This window comes from Eptesicus fuscus, chromosome 15, assembly GCF_027574615.1.
Source record: "Eptesicus fuscus isolate TK198812 chromosome 15, DD_ASM_mEF_20220401, whole genome shotgun sequence".
NCBI classification, from domain to species: Eukaryota; Metazoa; Chordata; class Mammalia; order Chiroptera; family Vespertilionidae; genus Eptesicus; species Eptesicus fuscus.
This window is the reverse complement of record NC_072487.1, coordinates 29,116,980-29,138,167: the sequence shown is the minus strand read 5'-3', so window position 1 is coordinate 29,138,167 and position 21,188 is coordinate 29,116,980. Positions and strand designations below refer to the sequence as shown.

The 21,188-nt window shown below is 39.6% G+C and overlaps 1 protein-coding gene across 1 annotated transcript in view; it reads left to right on the top strand.

Annotated features, from left to right (window-relative positions):
• The window catches only part of KDM4C (lysine demethylase 4C), a 328,665-nt gene that overhangs the window by 91,246 nt on the left and 216,231 nt on the right, over positions 1-21,188 (top strand). The window contains exons 7-8 of the mRNA XM_028150623.2: positions 4,348-4,451; positions 11,936-12,073. Of these exons, the coding sequence (XP_028006424.2) occupies positions 4,348-4,451; positions 11,936-12,073 (242 nt within the window). The remainder of the gene's footprint in view (positions 1-4,347; positions 4,452-11,935; positions 12,074-21,188) is intronic.

Here is a 21,188-nt window from a genome sequence, read left to right as displayed (position 1 = left end):
AGTAAAAGCCACCCCCTTTGAATATACTATTTATTGAGTTTTGACAATATGTGCAGTAGTGTAACTACCATCATTACTGAGATATATAATAGTATTCTCATAAAATTATCTTGTGCCCCTTTGCACAAATCCCTCCTTCAAGCCACTGGCAGCCACTAATCTGATATCTGTCCCTAAAATGTCATAAAAGTGAGTTATACAATATGTAGACTTTTGTATCTCATTTCTGTCATTTAGAATAATGCTTCTTACATATGGGCAGTTTTACACTGAATACAGGGCAATCTTGGATATGTCCTGGTCCTTGGGAGGGCTTACGTGATTATACAGTTACCCGTGCTGCACAACTCCCAGCAGTACCATGGCAGTCTCACCAGAGGTGGTTGTGGGATGCTTTTAGGGCAGTGATGGCGAACCTATGACACGCGTGTCAGCACTGACACACGTAGCCATTTCTGATGACACGCGGCCGCATGCCGAGGATGAAACATTTGCTGCTCCTGAGGATGAAACATTTGTGACTAGAGTCTTGGAGTTAGTTTTTTCCTCAAAGTGACACACTACCCGAGTTATGCTCAGTTTTCTGGCGAAGTTTGACACACCAAGCTCGAAAGGTTGCCCATCACTGTTTTAGGGTTTCAGGGCTCTGTTGGGATCTCTGGAGTATACTTTAGTATGCTAGCCTTCATATCTCTAACATGTTGTTTAGATTGAAAGAGTGGTCCAAAGACCAACTTTGCTTGTTTACCACTGTAGAATATCTTAAAAAAAGCAAAAAAGCACATACTGACTTTATTTTGTTAGGGAATTGACAGATAGTGTCTTATCTTTGACGATGACATAAACAAGCTATAGACCCCAAAAAGCGACTTCCTGAGTAGTCTATTGTAACTTGATATTATTGCTCTTCCCCTTCTCTTGGATGCTCTACTCCCAAGAGTTGATTCTTCTTGGAATAAATGTTAAAACTATTTTGTTCCATGAATTCTATGCAATATTTCAGTTGTTCTAATTTTTGAATGTTTATTTAAAATGGAAAGTATGTGTTCTTTCTATTTAATAGTTTAGTAGAAATGCAGTTTTATTTCCAAACAGTTCTTTCAGTTTTTTCACCCTCAAATTAGATATCATTTTATTGAGAACTCATTGGTCTACTGTCATAGAAACCAATGTGTTACTTGTAGAGAGGAGTTGGTATGGGGGGGCGGTGGGGGGAGAGAAGACTAGTCTCCATAGCTTGGAATGTGAAATAACTGATTAGATTCTCAGTTTGGTCTTTTTAGGATTTTTACATTGAAACCCATTTGTGAGTAATCCAGAATTCAGACTAAAATTTCATATTTAATTTTAAAACAGCAGAGAAAAGATGGAAGAACCTATAGGTGAATTCCAAGTAAAACATGAATCAACATAGTTTAACCCTAGCTGTACTTGATTTTTAGAACTCTTTTATGGAGGAGAAGTTTGTTACTTGTGACCAGCACTGCTTGATTTGGGTTACAAGGCCTAAGGGAATGAGATGATTTTTAAGGTGTAGTAACCATTGACTTATTCTCCTTCTTCTTCTTCTTCTTTTTTTTAATCCTCACCCGAGGATGTTTTTCCATTGATTTTTAGAGAAGGAAAGAGAAATATTGATGTGAGAGAAACACATTGATTGGTTGTCTCCTGCATGTGCCCTGACCAGGGCCCGGGCTGGGGAGGTACATGCAATTGAGGTACGTGCCCTTGACTGGAATCGAACCCAGGACCCTTCAATCCATAGGCTGATGCTTTATCCACTGGGCTAAACCTGCCAGGGCTCGTTGACTTCTTTTTAAAAAATCCCCACCTGAGGATATGTTTTTATTGATGAGAGGGATAGAAGAGAGAGAAAGAGAGAGATAGAGACATTGATGTGAGAGAGAAACATTGATCAGTTTGCTTACCATACACACCACCCTGATTGAGGATCGAACCCACAACCTACCTGTGTCAACTGAGCCACTTGGCCAGGGCAGTAACCATTGATTTTTTTTTTTTTTAATAATCCTCACCCGAGGACATGTTTAGAGAGAGGGAGAGGCAGAGGTGGAGGTGGTGAGGGAGAAGGAGCGGGAGAACGGAGGATGAGAGAGAGAGGAGAGAGGAGAGGGGAGAGGGGAGAGAGGAGAGGGGAGAGAGTAGAGGGGAGAGGGGTGAGGGGAGAGAGGAGAGAGGGCCACACCAGCTGGGCTATTTTGGAATTTTAAAATATATTATCACATTATGTTTAATAATATTCTGGTTATATTGGCTTGTGTATATGTTGAATAAAATAATTTTTATGGACTGTGGAGTGAGGGTGGGTATGATCCATGTACTCCTGCAGGTGTTTTGAGGTAAAACTCATTTTGACATACATGCTTTGTATATAATTTGTGCTGTTCATGAGTCTTTTTCCAGGGTGATATAAAATATAATTCTGATAGCCTGTTGTAAATATAAATTCTGAAACAATGTGAAGTTCTTAATATACTGCAAATTACCTTCCTTCAGTGGTTTTTCAATTTAAATTCACTTATGACCAGCCACCACATTGTTCAGGTCCTGATTACAAATCCATAGCAAAGGAAAATTAAATAGACTCCCCTTTCTGCATTGATTTTAATTTAAAATGTAATTCATTTAGAGCTGCACAAAGTTACAGATTTGAAAAGTTTGATAGATCCATTTAAATCATATTATTAAAGCGTTTCCATGGGTTTTGTGTGTGGGGAGCTCCCTGCTGTTCTTTACGCTGTGATGTAGGCCTCAGGACATTGTATTGTGTACATGTGACCATTACATCCATGTGGTTCTTTCTCTCCATTCACTGAGGTTTGCATTCTTTCAAAGGGATGCTTATTTGTCATATGCTTTATTTTTCGTTTATGTATTATGAATGTTAAGCATAAATAGAGGACTGCATCAAGTGACCATATGAAACAAAATCATTCCTTTTATTCCCGTTGGTATTGTAGAAAATGACAGTATTTCTGATGTTTTTGTTGGCATGTATTTTTTTTTTTTTTATATTTCTGTCCATTTTTCTTTTTAAAAATCCAGGTGCAGATGCTTAAGCAAATTGTACTGCTTTTTGCAGGTGGTTCCTTATACCCAAATGGCTCTTTCCTGGCTGTTTGTTTTGTTTCCTTCTGATGATCTGTGGCCTCACTTGATGGTGGCATCAATTAAGGCTTATTTACTTTAAAAATATTCCTGTAGAACCCCACTATTCTAAGAGATTAAAATGGTACATGATTAGTTAATGAGTTCTGATCATTCTTTTGTCAAAGTGGTCACATTTTTTACCTGTTTGCACATAGCAAGCCACAGGGTTAGATAAGTAACATTTTCAGTGGTTTTATCTTCATTTTGGCGGTAAAGGAGTTAAAATCTGTGCTTCGTAAACCACTTTACTTATAAACATTGCACATGTTTTCCTGATGAGTTCTGTTTTCCTCTGGGTTCTTTCTCTGTGATTCTCCTGTCTTTTCCATGTTTCTCTTTGCTTTCCCCTCTTGCTTGCCCCCTCTCCTCAGAATGGCAGTTTTCCCTCTGAGTGAGGAAGGAAAGAGCAGGGCATCAAGCATATTCATTTTCTCCTAGCTGCCTCACGGAGTTAATGAGAGTCTGCCTCAGACAGAACTGCACGGTTGAAGTCAGCAATGGAGAAAAACAACTGTGATTTGATTTGTAACATACTGTAGGAAAAAGGGTTGCTGCCTGTCTAGCTTTCTCAGGTAAAGGCCTCCTCAAAGCTCTACTCCCATACTGGTTGGTGAGGCGGGTTTCCAAGTATTTGACTGAGGCTGGACAGTAAGTTGTTCAGGAAATTAGTAGCAGTTAAACTGTTTAAAATTGATCAGAAAGAAACAAAGAAAGGTGGGAAATTTCTCTGTGTTTACTGTATGCCGTGCATTGGGACAAGGGCTTCTTGAATGACCAACTTGTAAGAGTCTAAAATGAGAGATTCCACTATTAAAACACATTGACCTCTGCTAACCTCCCTTAATATTTTGTTCATTAATCAGATATTAGGCAGGTTGAATTCAAATATGTTAGAAATTGCACAGTTTTCAGGTTTAGTAATTTTATATGTTATGAAAACACCTCTTGGTAGATCTTTTTGTAAGGTCAACCTTGGTGATACAAGTATGTATGTGTTAATTTTTAAGAATTCTGACTCTAATTTTTAGTATGAGCTGTTGTTTTTTTTTTTGTAGAGTTGGCCTATATTTGCATAAAGCTGTCATTTTGTAAGAAGTACAAAGCTTAAAAAAATACCATCTGAAATTTTATCTTAATTGATACATTGCTGAATGCTTATATTTTATTTCCATTTAGGTTTTTTCCCAAGCAGTTTTCAAGGGTGTGATGCATTTCTTCGCCACAAGATGACGCTGATATCTCCCTCAGTGTTGAAGAAGTATGGTATTCCCTTTGATAAGGTATATTAATATTATTGTTTAACAAATTTAATTTTTGTGTGTAGTATTTGTATTTAAGGCAAACTTAACATAAATAATATAGCTTTGACTTCAGGTAGGATTTTTAGGATGTGGGGAGAAAAATTCAGATTCATGTTTTTTAACATGATTATTTATCTAAATAGTAATTTAAAGTTACTTTTATTTCAGGATACATTTACTAGAGACTTCATGCTATTATAGTTTACTTATAACTACTGATAATAAGATGTAGCATATTTGACAAAATAAGATGTGGCACTTTTACATTGAAGTCTTTTATATGAGCAATATAATTTGTGTCTTTAAAAAAAAGTAAAAAAGAATTCAGAGCAGTTATTATTAGCAGTTTGGTTGGTTAGAATCAATGATTATGGTACCAGTATGTTGCTTCTAGACACATTTGGAAATAGTACAATTGAGATTTCATTAAGGATAAAATTGCCTGATGATTTAATAATCAGATATTGCTTCTTGGAAGTATTTCTAAAGATTAAGTTCTGTAAGTCCCTGTGCATGCTAGAGCTCTCTTTCTTTGTGTCCATGGGTAGTTATTGGGTCAGAATTATTACAGAACATGAGCATTTTTATGTGAAGAAGCTGGCATGAAAATAGCTTTTGACCAGATAAATAAAAGCTCTCTCTTAGTTGGAGGAGGATTAAGTCCTTAGCTACTTGCAGAAACATTAAAAAATAGTTCCACTCTCGTCTTCATTTTCTGTTTGAATTTCTTCCCATAATCCTTGCTATTTTCTACCTTAGAAGCTTTTCACTTGTGACTAAATCTTTACTTCTCCTTAATCTCAGGCCCTTAAAATCCCCCCGCTCCCCCTGCTCTGCTTTGGCTTTGTTTGAAGTATAATTTTTGCAAGTACAAGAATCTTTCTGTGATTTGAGGTGTCCCCACTTTCCCACAGACTGTCTCTGTGGCAGTCATCATTGACGCATACTTGTCTGTGAAGAGGATGCTCTCACCTCTGGTTTATTGACATACTTGTATCCATGACAGAAAGCAGGGCTCCGAGATGTGCACTGCGGGGACGCCCATGGTGTGGAGAGGTCTGGTGATGGGGTGCAGCACTGTTGGCAGCCATAGAGGTCAGAGGCTGTGTCCCCGACGGCCCATTGTTACTTTGGGCCTTTGCAGACACCTCTGGGCCTGGGTTTTTCAGTCTCAGACACATTCATCAGTGTTTCTTTTAGGTGGTTGGAATAAGCTTGATTGGGTACTTTTATTTATGTTGGAATATTAGAAGATTGAGCAGGAGTGGACTAGAGTCTCCCAAGACAGAAAAACCTCTGTTGGGTTTAGGGCTGATGATAGGAATTGATGGACCTGTTCTTTGGAGAGGGGTTATGTGAAGTAGCAGGACTGAGGGATTGGCTGGGTCCTTTCCAATCTTTGGGGTAGGTAGGCAACGTGCACCCCTTTCTAGGCTCTGGCTCGCTAAATACTACTTGGTACAATACTAGTGTGTCAGGCTCTTATCTGGTCTTTTGAGGATGGGGCATTTTCTCACTTCTGCGGGATGTGACAGGATGATTGTCCTCAGATGGTGAGACACCCATGGCAGGAGGGCTGATTGACAATTGTTTTCCCTATGAAATACTGCCACTTTCCCTTTCACCTTGATGAATGGTATGATGTTTGACTCTGTGCTCCTCAAGGAACTTATTCTCTGATGATGATAATGTAACATGGAACAGAGTTTCCAAGTTCATTCCTGATTCTGTCACTTGGGTAAATTATATAATTTTTCTGAGCCTCATTTTCTTCATTGAGAAAATGGGATAATAATAGTACCTACTTAATAGGACCATTACTGTCATAGGACACATAGGATGAAAAAAGATCATCTATATCAGCATTTTTCAAACTTTTTTATCTCATGGCACAAACTAATTATTAAAATTCTGTGGCACACCAAAAAATGTTACATTTTTTGCCACTCTGACAAAAAAAGCTAAAATTTTGATTAATTCACACTGGATGGCTATTGTTGTATTGGCTCTTGTCAGTTTTTCATGTGATAGTCTAAGGGAAGAGAGGTCAGTGCCCCTGACTAAATAGTCAGGTGTTGCATGCTTTAAAAATTCTTGTGGCACACTGGTTGAAGATGGCTGATCTACATATGAAGGACTTTGCATAGTTTTTGTTACATAGTAAGGCATTCTTCCTCCTCAATTCAGCCCTCTTTCTTAGACCATCATTTCACAGTTGGAGTAACATTTTTTCCCTTCTTTCAGTGTATTTGTACATATTTATACATATATATGAAAAAGCATATTGAAGAAATAGCTAATGTCTACTTTTAGATTATGTGTATTACCCCTATTGAACTTTTTTCATGATATGGAATTACAATGGTTGTTTAATCTTATAATAAAAGGGTCTCATTCTTTTTTCCCCCTGTATGTTTAAAAGATCATTATCAGTTTATTACATAGAGGCAGAAATTGGCCTTATATGTTGGCTGTCACTGAAATTTTTCTAGAAATTTTTACAGAGGCATCTTTATAGCGTTAGAAACAGTTGGGCAGGGTGAATTTTCTTTTATCACATGGTTACAAGGATGTGCCTAGTTTCCAAGCACAATTATAATTAATGAAATTCAGTGAGATCAGGAAAGGAGAGAATCAGGCTTTGTTCTTATGTGGCTCAGAATGATGAGACTGGAGCCATGCTGAACACTGATAAGCCATTCTCTCTCTCTCTGCCAGGTGCCAGCTGAGTTGCTGCTCATTGTAATAGGACACCTGCTGGGTATCATGGGGGTAGGGGATGATGAACTACATTTCAGAATTGTTGGGAAAGAGAAATCTCCCCGACACAACAATTTAGCATTCCTAAACTGGCAAGTAAATTGTAGTGTGAACACCTTTATTTATACAATGTGTCTCTTGTATATTTACACACATATACATACCCATATATTCATTTCTCAACATTAAGGACTGAAATGAACCATGGTGACTGAATGAACTAGAGAGCAATAAACTTGATAATATATTATAGAGTAGTCTAATTAAAAAAATAAAAACAAAGAACTCTGACCCTGGCCAACTTGGCTCAAAGAATAGAGCTTCGGCCCATGGACTGAAGATAGTGCGGGTTTGATTCTGATCAAGGGCACGTGCCTTGGTTACAGGCTTGATTCCTGGCCCTGGGGTGCTTGCAGGAGGCAACCAGTCGATGTGTCTCTCTCGCATCAATGTTTCTCTCTCTCCCTCCCTCCCTTCCACTCTCTCTAAAAATTAATTGAAAAATATCCTTGGGTGAGGATTATCAAAACACACACACACACACACACACACACACAGAAAACCCCCGCAAAACTCTGAAAAATTTATCTTTAATATTTTTCTGTAGGTCATGGTGTATTTTGTGTGCTTTGGTGATTATGAAAATAAGATTTAAAAAAATTTTTCAAAATGAAAATAAATACATTTTTCATCTTTGCTTTTTAGCTCCTGATTGATTTATGTAATTTTAATTATATTTATTTATTTATTTATTTTTTTTATTTTTTAAAATTTAATAAATCTTTATTGTTCAGATTATTACAATTGTTCCTCTTTTTTCCCCCCATAGCTCCCCTCCACCCGGTTCCTACCCCACCCTCTGCCCTTACTCCCCCCCCGCCACTGTCCTCATCCATAGGTGTACGATTTTTGTCCAGTCTTCCCGCAGCCCCCACATCCCTTTCCCCCTGAGAATTATCAGTCCACTCCCTTTCTATGCCCCTGATTCTATTATATTCACCAGTTTATTCTGTTTCTCAGATTTTTTTATTCACTTGATTTTTAGATTCACTTGTTGCTATGTATTTGTTGTTCAAAATTTTTATCTTTACCTTTTTCTTCTTCTTCCTCTTATTAAAGAATACCTTTCAGCATTTCATATAATACTGGTTTGGTGGTGATGAACTCCTCTAGCTTTTTCTTATCTGTGAAGCTCTTTATCTGCCCTTCAATTCTGAATGATAGTTTTGCTGGGTAGAGTAATCTTGGTTATAGGTTCTTGCTATTCATCACTTTGAATATTTCTTGCCACTCCCGTCTGGCCTGCATAGTTTCTGTTGAGAAATCAGCTGACAGTCATATGGGTGCTCCCTTGTAGGTAACTAACTGTTTTTCTCTTGCTGCTTGTAAGATTCTCTCTTTGTCTTTTGCTCTTGGCATTTTAATTATGATGTGTCTTGGTGTGGTCCTCTTTGGATTCCTTTTGTTTGGGGTTCTGTGTGCTTCCTGGACTTGTAAGTCTATTTCTTTCACCAGGTGGGGGAAGTTTTTAGTCATTATTTCTTCAAATAGGTTTTCAGTATCTTGCTCGCTCTCTTCTTCTGGTACCCACATAATTCTGATGTTGGTATGCTTGAAGTTGTCCCAGAGGCTCCTTATACTATCTTCATTTTTTTGGATTCTTTTTTCTTTTTTCTTTTCCGGTTGAGTGTTTTTTGCTTCTTTGTATTTCAAATCTTTGACTTGATTCTTGCGTTCCTCTAGTCTGCTGTTGGGTCTCCGTATAATATTTTTTATTTCAGTCAGTGTATGCTTAATTTCTAGTTGGTCCTTTTTCATATCCTCAAGGGTCTCGCTAAATTTATTGGCCTTTTCTAGAAAATTCTTGAAAAACCTTATAACCGTGGTTTTGAACTCTATCTCCAGTCATTTGCTTTCCTCCATTTCTTTCATTTGTGACCTGTTTCTTTGTCTCCGCATTTTGGCTGCTTCCCTGAGTTGATAGAGTGGCTTTGTGTGCTAGGTGTCCTATAGGGCCCAGTGGCTCAGCCTCCCCAGTTACCTGAGGTGGACACTCTTGGTGCACCCCTTTGTGGGCTGTGTGCACAGTCTTGTTGTAGTTAAGCCTTGATTGTTGTTGGTATCACTGGGAGAAATTGACCTCCAGGCCAATTGGCTGTGAGGATCAGCTGCGTCTATGATGGGAGAACTTCTGTGCTGGAGACACCCCTATGAGACAAGACTTGCAAAAGCTTCTGTGGTTAGCTTGGCTGGGGCGGAGTCTCAGGGCGGAGCAGACAGCAATGGCTTCCCGTCAGCTCGACCCTAAGAGGCCGCCAGGTCTCAGTGTCCCACGGTAATCGCTGCAAGCACCTCTGAGAGAAAGCTGCCCTCGAGTTCCGCCTGCTGCCAGACAGTCCAGTTTCTCCCCGAATGAGTCTGGGTCCCCAGAGTCTTGCCCAGAACTGGAGTTCAGAGCAGTCGGGAGCTTTTGTCTCCCTCCCGCTTGAGAAAGCCAGCCGCGCACTCAGTTGCCAGTCCTCTCCGTGCGTGCGCGTCTGCGTTCCTCTGCCTCCTGCAGCTCTTCTGAGTCTCAGTGTGCTTTTCTCTTTCCTTCTAGTTGTAGAATTTCCACTCAGCCAACCTTCCTGTGGTTCTGGATGATGTCTGTTTTGTCTTTTAGTTGTAGTTTTGAAATTGTTGTGCGAGGAAGCAGTTTAGGTGTTTACCTATGCCGCCATCTTGGTTTCTCTCTTAATTACATTTAAAAATGCATTTTTCATGCATGCCTACATATATACATTTATTTGAATAATTATTTGATAGAAATTATACTATTAAGTGAAATATGGTTAATTGAATGTTTTCTAAGTATTATAAAAGAATACTAGTAATTTGGTGAATACCACCAACTCTTTAGCAATAGGAATTCATAATGACACCTGTTCAACTCCCACTATCAAAGTTTTTGCAGCTCTAACTTGAAAAATGTCAGTTATGATATGTCCTAATATAACTCCAACAATGCAAAATTAAAAAAATAATAAAATACACCCTAGCTGGTTTGGCTCAGTGGATAGAGTGTTGGCCTGTGGACTGAAGGGTCCCGGGTTTAATTCTGGTCAAGCGCACATCCCCAGGTGGTGGGCTCAATCCCCAGTGGGGGGTGTGCATGAGGCAGCTGATCAATGATTTTCATCATTGATATTTCTATCTCTCTCTCTCCCTCTCCCTCTTCCTTCCTCTCTGAAATAAAAAAAATTATCCTATATAATAAAAGGGTAATATGCAAATTGACCCTAACAGTGGAATGACCAGAACAACCGCTCCGACCAGCACTATGAGGTGCACTGACTACCTCTTGGTTTTTTTCCCGGCCGGCAGGCTCCGAACGGGGAACTGGGGGTGAGTGGTGGGGGACGCAGGTGGTGCCAAGCCAAGGCCCCTGCCCCAGCAGTCACCCTACACATAGAGGGCAACCAGCAGTGGGGGCAGGGCCAGCAAGAGGGGAGAATGGCCGACCTCTTGGTTCCTCCCCCCGGCTGGCAGGCTCTGATCACCCGATGGCGAATGGGGAATGGGGTGGGTGGCAGTGGGTGTTAGGGCTGGCTGCGGGCAGCTGGGGAAGATGGCCCCGATCGCAGGCCAGGCCTAGGGACCATACCCATGCACGAATTTCGTGCCCCGTGCCTCTAATATAGACATATCTATACCAATAAAAGGGTAATATGCAAATTGGTCAGGACGCCCTCACAGTAACGACCGAACAGCAGGCTGCGTGGGGCGACAAGGCCGGCAGGGGTGTTAGTGAGGGATGACCAAACGACTGAATAGCAGGCTGTGTGGGGCGACCAGGCTGGCAGGGGGTCGCAGTGAGGAACGACCAAATGACTGAGCAGCAGGCTGTGTGGGGTAACCAGGCTGGCAGGAGGGGCAGTGAGGGGTGACCAGGCCAGCAGGGGGGGCCATGAGGGGTGACCAGGCCAGCAGGGGGGGCATTTGGGGGTGACCAGGCTGGCAGGGGGGCAGTTGGGGGTGACCAGGCCGGCAGGAGGGGCAGTGAGGGGCTACCTGGCCGGCAGAGGGGGGCAGTGAGGGGCGACCTGGTCGGCAGGTGGGGCAGTTAGGGGTGATCAGGCCAGCAGGCAGAGGTGGTTAGGGGTGATCAGGCTGGCAGGGGGGGCAGTTAGCAATGATCAGGCATGAAGGCAGGTGAGCAGTTAGGAGCCAGCAGTCCTGGATTGTGAGAGGGATGTCTGACTGCTGGTTTAGGCATGATCCCTGGGGGTCCCCGGGATTGGGCCTAAACTGGCAGTTGGACATTTCCCGAGGGGTCCCGGATTGGAGAGGGTGCAGGCTGGTCTGAGGGGGACCCGAATTTCGTGCACTGGGCCTCTAGTGTATAAATAATGAAATATACACGTTGCTTGATTATGTGAACAAATTTATTAGGATAACAGAGATGTTTTAATATAAAATATGATATCTTTGATTATGGATTGAATGATTGAACTAAACCCTGCATAGAAAAGTCTTTGAAAAGTTTTCCAAAGAACTATTAAAGAATTAAGTAAAGGGTTTTGGGGTACTTCTTTTTTACTGGTACAGCTCTGATGTCATGGCATTTTTTTTTTCTGTATTTTTTCTAGGAAATATATTTTACTTGTGTTCACAATTTGGGAAGTCTTACAATTGGAAAATATTATATGTTTTCTACCCTGCAGATCACCCAGGAGGCTGGAGAATTTATGATCACGTTCCCATATGGCTACCATGCTGGTTTTAATCATGGTTTCAACTGTGCAGAATCTACAAATTTTGCTACTGTCAGATGGATTGACTATGGGAAAGTTGCTAAATTGGTAAGTTATGCCTCAGAAATAAAGCATAAATTAAATGTGTATTCTGGTTAGTGTAGTGAGAAAGCTAAGATCACTTGTAGCATTTGTGTTTGACCTCTTACCATGGTAATTTATTTCAGACTAAATATATTTATTTAAAACAGGCTGTATTACCATTTGTAGCTATATTTATATGTTTTGAAATTAATATGAAATAATTTACCTTGAGAGGTAATTGTATGCAACTGATATTTGCTTCTCTCTTAAGGCCTCCAATTGTTTTTTGTGTGAGATTTTCCAGTGGCTCCCTGTGTGGCTCTGTGACTGAACTCCATGCTAGAATTCAGTCCATGGCTTAAAAAACAACTATTTGCAGAAGAAAAGTGTCTGGTAAAATTGTAGTAAGTTGAGGAAGAATGATAAGAAGGAATGATTAAAACTTACCTTAGTGCAGAAATAAATTCTTTTTTTTTATTTTTTATTTTATTATTATTATTTTTAATATATATTTTATTGATTTTTTACAGAGAGGAAGGGAGAGGGATAGAGAGTTAGAAACATCGATGAGAGAGAAACATCGATCAGCTGCCTCCTGCACACCCCCCACCGGGGATGTGCCCGCAACCAAGGTACACGCCCTTGACCGGAATCGAACCTGGGACCCTTCAGTCTGCAGGCCGCCGCTCTATCCACTGAGCCAAACCGGTTTCGGCCAGAAATAAATTCTTAAAAGTAATAATGTAGAATAAGAAATATATCTTCATGTTAAATTTGGGATAAAATTTTGCATCTTCCACCCAGCATATTTAATTTAGTTTTACATACTGTGTATTTTCATTCATAAGCAACAACTTCTATAAATTTAATTAATTTCCTTCAGTGGCATTAAATAGAGGACAGCTTCAAAGTGATGGTGCCTTCTATTACGTTGCTGTCTTTCCTGTGGCTTTTAAAGCAAAAATGCAGGCTGGCAGAGGGCAGCTTGTTAATGAAACTATGTGTTTTATAGAGTATGCAAAATTGACATAGATTTAGTGGAAAATGGTACACACAGCTTACATGTCCTTACCTTGGCCACTGCATGGCACAAGTGAGTATTATTCATTCTACACTGATAAAACTTGGATGCAAATATACTAGTATGCAGGACAGATAACTCCAAGTTTAATTTATATGTGTATTTAGAAAATTGCATAATATATTTAAATAAAAGTATAGCCCTTTGGCAGCTCAGGAAGCATTCGAATGAATTCATGACATAAAAGGAAGCTCCTGCTATTAGAAGACTTTTTCTCTTCAGAGTAATTTCTATTTATGAGGGGTAATTTAGAAAGGAACAGAACTGAACTATTTCTTCCCATTACCCATCCTGCCTATTACAATAAACCTAATAAAAAAAATAGAAAACTCAGTGTGTATGTACCTTGGCTAGCTACTGCAGTGTTATTTTGCATAAATGTAATGCTGGTATCTGCATTGAAACAAGTGTCATAGCCTCGAGGTTAGAACAAGGTTTGCTATTTTATAGTTTGCATCTTTAATCATTGCGGTAGTAACTCAGCTATCACAGCTGTTCAGAGTCTCCAGAAAAAATTAGTTGGTGTTTGTTTACTATGTTTCAGATCTAGTTTAAAGTATTGACCAAAATAGCTTCTCCCTAAGCCTGAAATGTGTCCACATTTACGTGTGGATGTGGAGTGGAGTGTGACCAAGTCAGAGAGGTCAATAGTGATCCTTTCTGAAATCTCAGTTTTTGGAACCTAGAATTGTGGGGTTGTTAAGAAGCAGTGGACTGTGGTGGAGGAGGCAGGGATCTGAGGCCCAACTTTTCTTCTTCTACCTAGCCATGTAACATCAGGAAAGGTATTCTTTTTGTTTCTTCCTCTGTAAAGTAGAAATACCTCTCTACCCCATAGATTTGTTGTGAGGAGAAAAAAACTCAGGTATGTTCATATGCACTCATGCTGTGTTGATTTATAGATTTCAGTTTAGTCAAAGATATGACTGTCTTGGTTCTGGGTATTTTACTAGGTATGCAGTATTCAATGGTTATAATGCAGTTTGGGCAGTCAATTTAAATTTGTTGTAATTTTATATGTTTTTAGGTGTTGTCTCAACTTGTCCCTTATTTTTGGCGAGGTGGTGCTACTTGGAGAATGTAGTCTTTTTCTATTGCTGCTGTAGCAAATTACCATAAAATTAGTGATTTAAAACAATGCCCATGTGCTTCTCAGAGTTCGGTAGGTTATAGGTCACCAAGTGAAAAGTCTGGGCTCCTTACTGGAGGCTGGTGAAGAACCCACTTCCTTGCTGTCAGGTTGTTGGCGGAATTCAGCTCCTTGCAGTTGTGGGACTGAGTTCCCCTTTCCTTCTTGTCTGTCAGCAGGGCCTTTGCTGCTAGAGGCCTCTCTCAGCTTCTTGCCTGGGGTTCTCTACATTTCAGAGCAAGCAATCTACAAAGTTCTTTTTGTCATGTAAAATGATAGTTACAGATTTCAGGGTTTCGGACATGGGTATCTAGGCATTCTGCCTACCACAAAGAGTTCCAATGAATAACTGATACGGTGATATACTAAGAACCTACTTTGAATCATGTAAATAATTTTAGTTATTTTGATTAAAACCAGAAACTAAACTTGTAATGGATACAATTTAAAAATTTTCACTGAAACATTGTTATACTTTCTTAAATTATATTCCCCAATGTTAATATTTTCTTGACTAGCCTCAGTTAATGAGTTCTCTTCCATTATAGTTTGCTGTGATGGAGTGTTTTGTGCAAATTATGGTGTCTTTTATAATTTATTTGGTATATATTTTTATTTATTTCCAGGTCTGTTTCTTTAGGCAGCCTTATGAAATTACTGTGTGTGTGTGTGTGTGTGTGTGTATATGCGTAGACACACGTAGTTTTTAATCTTTGAAAATGAGTGACGTGGTATTAGTTTTTGTGTTTGCTGGGGACAAATGTAATGTATGGTAGATTAATTATGGGTTGCACTTAAAGGACATTTAGCTTTGAAGATGACCAAATTTGTTACTTTTTCTTAATTCTTTGCCTTCTTCACTTTATCCTAAATGAACTACTTAAAAAACAAACAGTTATTTGTCATAAGTGATGGTGAGTTGTGCATTTGGGAGGGATAATTTGAAAAGCAATGACATACCTTTTCATGGTTTAAGCACTGGGGGATGACATCTGCTTCACCTGCCACGTATTTGATTTGAGTATGTAAAAGCATCTCATATAGTATCTGTTTGTGGTGCAGCAAAAATTAATTAATGTGGGGTCTCCACTGATTATATTTCATATATTACAAACCAGCATCTCTGATTTCATGACTTGGAAAAGAACTGTTACAGAAGACTAATTTTTATTTAAAAAAACCTCTAGGTTTTGAAAAGATAATCCCCAGGTTCACTGATATATTGATGGTCTCTGTTCAAGGGTCTGCAGACTTGGTTAACAGGACCTTTTCAGCCCATGCAGGTGGCTGCTATTGAATGAAGCTCTATTTATTCTGAGAGTGCTTGTCTGCTGTGTGTGGGCACCATGCTTGTTTCTGTGAATTCGTCCCTTGGAAGATAACCCATTTGATGAGAGCAAAGTGAGAGTAGAGGTGGCGCTGGCAAGGGATCAAGGACCGCTTCCTTTGTCGTTGGCTGCTTGCCATCTGGTGGCTTCTCTGGAGTAGGATGGGAGAGCGGATTTCTGTGGGTTTCTTTTGACTCTATTACTGACCTATTGGTATGTGGTATTTGTTCAAGAAATGGCTAACATTGACTGGAACTCCCATTCCGTTATTTGTGCTAAGCCCAAATAGCTGTTTTCCAAATTTTAGCAAATTCCTGGATGTTTTATATTTTCAACTAAATAACAACAACAACAAAAACAATAATTATGTGACTCTTTCACTGCCTTTTGGTGTGTTCATATCTACCCAAACTGCCTTGTCTCACAGAAGGCTGTTTTATGCCGTGGTTGTGGAGAAGACTCTCAGAAAATGGGCAGAGATGGGCATGAGGAGACATTGACCTCATAGCCTTAAAACCAACTTAATTTGACTATCCCTGTTTCTAAAAATTTCTGCTAATGCCCCAGGCCCTTACTGTTCCTCTTTCTTTCTCTCCTCACTGAGGATCATTCAGCTCTCTTTTCTTGACCTGCAAAATATAGCATAGCAAATTCTGCATGATATTACAGAACATAGCAAATCCTGCATGATACTGCAGATCAGAAGTTCTGTCTCAAGGGGACATACTTACTTAACAAGGCCACTATGTAATTTTCCCCATTTCATTAATCAGGGGTAAGATTTTCACTGAAAACTTTGAGGGGGATGTTCAGGATAGCCACATGCCCATTTGCCTACTGGCTCAGGCAGAGCTGGGCTTGGAGAGTGCTCAGCGAGTTCCTCCTCTGCCCAGGAACTGTGCTGCATGCATGTGTATGAAGGAGAAAGATGTGTAGTCTTTCTCTTCAAGGAGACTTCATAAGGAGCAGAGGGCTTTTACAAACCTCCATTTGTAAAGTTGTGTTATGAGTGGAACATGCTATCCTGTTACTTATTTTAGGCATTTTAATAGTAATCTAGAGTGAAATGCTATATATATTTTTTCTAGTAGAGATTTAAAAATATGTAACATAGCTTAACAATTGAAATGAGGTATCGGTGCATAGTCGAGGTGAATGTTTTCCGTTTGTGGAGTATTCTTTTCTTCTGTGCTGAGATGGAGTCCATGATTACGTGGTGGCACATAGGGCTGCTTCCTGCCTGGGTTGGATCAAAGAGCTGGCCTGCAGGTTGTATTTCATTTTTCCGTTTGGTGGGATGAAGTGCAGTTGTTTTGATGTTAGGTTTGATGGATTTGTTTGCCACTGCATTCATTAGCTTCACATCAAAAAACTGACAGGCTGTTAAATGAAACTTTGGCTTAGATTTTCAGCTTGACTGTTTGGAGACATTTGTGAAGATATTTTGTTGTTGTGTTGCAGCAGCCTCAAGCACTGTGCTTGTCTCAAAGGGAAGAAAAGTTATTTACTGTACGGATTTTCTTGAGTAAAAAAGAACCATTGTCTTGGGGACAGTCATGTCTAGCCTACACTATCAGAAGTGTGTGCAGTGTGAGAGACATATCTACAGCACGACAAGTAATGCTATCTTCTTGGAAGGAGAGCTAATAGTTGGTGACTCCAACATGCTATCTCTTATTTTGCATTAATTTTACTTTAAGTGATACTCTATTAATATTATATGCCAAAAAGTTGAAAAATTACACTCCAGGAGCGTTACCTCACAATCTAATTTTAAAGCATTCTGATATTTGAGTCCTCAAACGTTTCAACAAGTTTAAAAAGAGATGATAGAATTTTGAAATTGATTTCCCTTTCATCTGGAAGGATTTCAATTATGAGATTGTCTCACATACAAAAACCACGATATGGGCTCATTCTATTTTGTATTTCAATCCTTCTGTAAAATTAAATTTGTTTCTTTTTTTTAAAATCAGGTAGCATCCTTCCCAAAAAACCTTTTATCTTGGGCAGTATTTATTAAAACCATCAGGAATCATTTTAATGGTGAGTCACTAGGTTATACTTTAATATTCTTTAGATCACAAAATACTAGTCGAGTGATATTTCTTTATTCTTGTGGCTTATGAAGGAAAGAAAATATAGATTATTTTGCACATTGCTCATTTACCAGTTCTTGGCATTCTAATTTTAAGTGTCTGATAATGCATATAACATAAACTTTGTGAGCCATGGATATTTTATATTCTTCATTTTGTCTTTTTACCTCTACTTTGCTTCTGTTTCCTGGGCCCTGGTGGTACTGTACAACAGTGCTGACGAGTGCTCTGTGGTGTCCTTTTTACAGAGCTTCGAAGGAAGAATAGACGATATTATGTAGAAAAAAGGAAGCATAAGAACTCATGTTCTTAGGAGCTGTACTCCAGCTAGGGAGTATTTATATACTTCAAAGGGGTATTTAGAGAGAACATATTCACATTTGTCCCTATTTTGCTCCGATTATGTGTTGAGTTGTGGTATTCAGAAAATCAGAGACTTCCAGTAGTAGACTAGAAAGCTCATTGATTGGCATATGTTGTGTCTGCAGGAGAGATATCGGGGGCTCAGAGCAAGGAAGCCGGATTTCATTTATTGCTAACTTAAATTTGGCTGGATTACAGGATTTAAATATAAGTGGGTATATGGTTCGTGCCATTGACATTTAGTTGCTAATCTGAAATCACGGTAATATGTTTTTTGAGGCTTTAATTTATGTTATTACCTTAAGAAAGTAAATTGGCTTTTTAAATAACTTACATACCCTTGAAAAAAATTAATTTGTCTTTAAACCATTTTACATTCATATAGTTTGAGAGTAATAGTACTTGCCATTGATTGTTCACAACATGCCAGGCCTTGTCCAGGGCACTTCATACATGTAACTGATGGTGCCGATTCAGAGTCAATTGGATGGATGCCTTCTTTCCTCTACTAGCCCCATTCTGGAACTGGGAGAGTTGGGGAAATGCACAAAATGAGGATGGTGAGGCTGGGTTTGGAGGCAGATGGTTGGCTCCCAGTGCCCTGTATTTCCTGAACTCATTTCCTGGATGGGGTGGATTAAATAGTATGTAATTTGTGGGATCACTTTCAAGATTCCTGAAGATTCAAAATTATCCTGTCCCAAGTAAGTTGAAGTTGACACCAGGTGGCCCCACATTCTTTCTGGCATCTGTTTCCATTTGGTTTGTTAAAGTCAATGGACACTTATTTTGTCGTCTTTTGCCCTGTCGAGAAACCTACATATGAATTCCTTTTCAACCCATAAAGCAACCATCATTACCTCTTACCTTGCTCTTTAAGTGGGAAACCGCCCCCCCTACGGAGGTTCTCTACTGCATCCGTCATTTTGAGGAATGAGGGTGATTCTGAAGCTTCAGCCTGGACAAAAAGATATGTGTGTGTGTGTGTGTGTGTGTGTGTGTGTGTGTGTGTGTAGAATCAAAACAAAGTTGAGGATGCACCTACCTTGGCATACAGGATGGGGCAAAAGTAGGGTTACAGTTTTTCATATGGAAAATAATACAGTAAATAACACATAATAATACAAGAATAAACTCAATAAATAATCTAAGAATAAACTCTGTGCTTTGCGTACTCAGAAGCATAAACCTACTTTTGCCCCACCCTCTATGTTTTTATGATTACCAGGGACCAAATTTAAAAAAAAATTTTTTTTTTTTTATTGTTTGAAGTATTACAAATAGTAGTACATATCCAGGGACCAAATTTTACTGCAGTAGTTTTGAAGCTTTAGGGTGTGTTTTTTTTTTTTACTATTTTTTCTGCCTTTTCTAGTGTTTATAATAGTAAACTCATAGTAAAAATTTACATGAAAGGCTCTTCCTAGATTTGGAGAGGAGGGGAGAAGTTGGGAGAGTGTGTTCTGGTCAGTGGTGATCCAGAATTCTGTGGGGTAGTGGAAAGAACACTTGGAGATGTTTGAGGGAAGCAGGTTGGCCAGCCCTGGCTCCTTGCTGATGCTATAATGTTTAAATAGTGGTCCTGGCCCGGCTGGTGTGGGTCGGTGGTCGACCTACGAATCAGGAGGTCATGGTTTGATTCCTAGTCAGGGCACATGCCTAAGTGACAGGCTATATTCCCAGAAAGGGGTGTGCAGCCAATCAATGGTTATCTCTCATCATTGATGTTTCTATCTCTCTCTCCCTCTCTGAAATTAATAAAAATATATTTGAAAAAAATAGGGGTCCTGTTCGTAATTTGATTCAAAGCCGTAGTTGAAAATGTACAGATGTGCTTAGGAGGCAGCATGGCAGTGGTAAAGATCAGTTTGTGGCCACTGGGGCTGCATTCGAATGAAGGCACTCCTGTTGCTGGCCATGGTTCCTTTGGTTAGCAGTTTAATTCACTTGAAAACTTTATGATCTAATTTCTAATTGTTTGTTCTTAACCATTATCTCTCTCAAAAGACATACACACACACACATACACACACACACACACACACACACACACACCCATAATTTAAAGAAAAAGCTAGTTTCCGGAGGACTTGGGGAAAATCCCTTAAGTGGGCTCTGAACTCCTGGCCCAGCCACACAGTGGTTTTTCATTCTCCGTGGAAGAGCTAAGAGTAAAAGAGTACTTCTTAAGTAAGGCATGCCGGCCACGGCCACTGGTTCCCTTTTGGTTCTCTGCGGATGGAACAGTAGCAACACGTGCACACGCCCAATTTGAAGCCTCAGTGCAGAAGTTTTTGCTTGCTTAATTATTTGATATAACCTCTTTGAATGAAAATAAAGTTTTAATGGGATTTCACTGAGGTCAGTGGCTACAATTAGATTTTAATCTGTGGATCCACAATCTATCCTCCCTCTGCTCTGAGTAAGGTGACAGAAAGGATGGGTACTCTTCCTTCAGAAACTGCTGACTAAAACTGTAGTCTGGCAGTTTCCGCAGAGGGGCTGTGGCCACAGAGCACTCTCTGTGCCAATGCCAGGGCCCCTTCTCAGGACGAAGACTGAAAGTGATGGAGGTAATAGTGGAATAGGTTTTGATATTTAAATATCAGAGGGAATAAAGAATGGGTGAAGAAACCCATGATTAATCTCCCTTATTGTTTTAACAGTCTACACCTTTGCAATGAGAAGAATCAGTGTTAGTCAATTCAAAGAAAAAAAGGTGTCCCCAGTTAGGGAGACCCTAAATAAATCTGATGTAATATAGAAGCCCAATGCTTAGTTCTCTTCCTCCTTTAGCATGCCTATTATTTTTATTTATTTTTTGTTTCTCACCTGTGGATATTTTTCCATTGATTTTTAGAGAGAGTGGAAGGGAGGGGGAGAGATAGAGAAACATCCATGTGAGAGAGATTCATCGATTGGTTTTCTCCCACAACTACGTGCCCTTGACTGGAGACTGGAATCAAACTCGGGATCCTTCAGTCTGAGAGTCAATGCTCTATCCACTGAGCCAAAACGCCTAGAGCGCCTATTATTTTTAATTTACTAGACTTTTATCCCCTGAAAACCGTGGCCAGTAATATATTTTGCCTTTTTGTAAAACAAGGGAGGCAAAACAAGAGTGTCTTCTGGACACTTG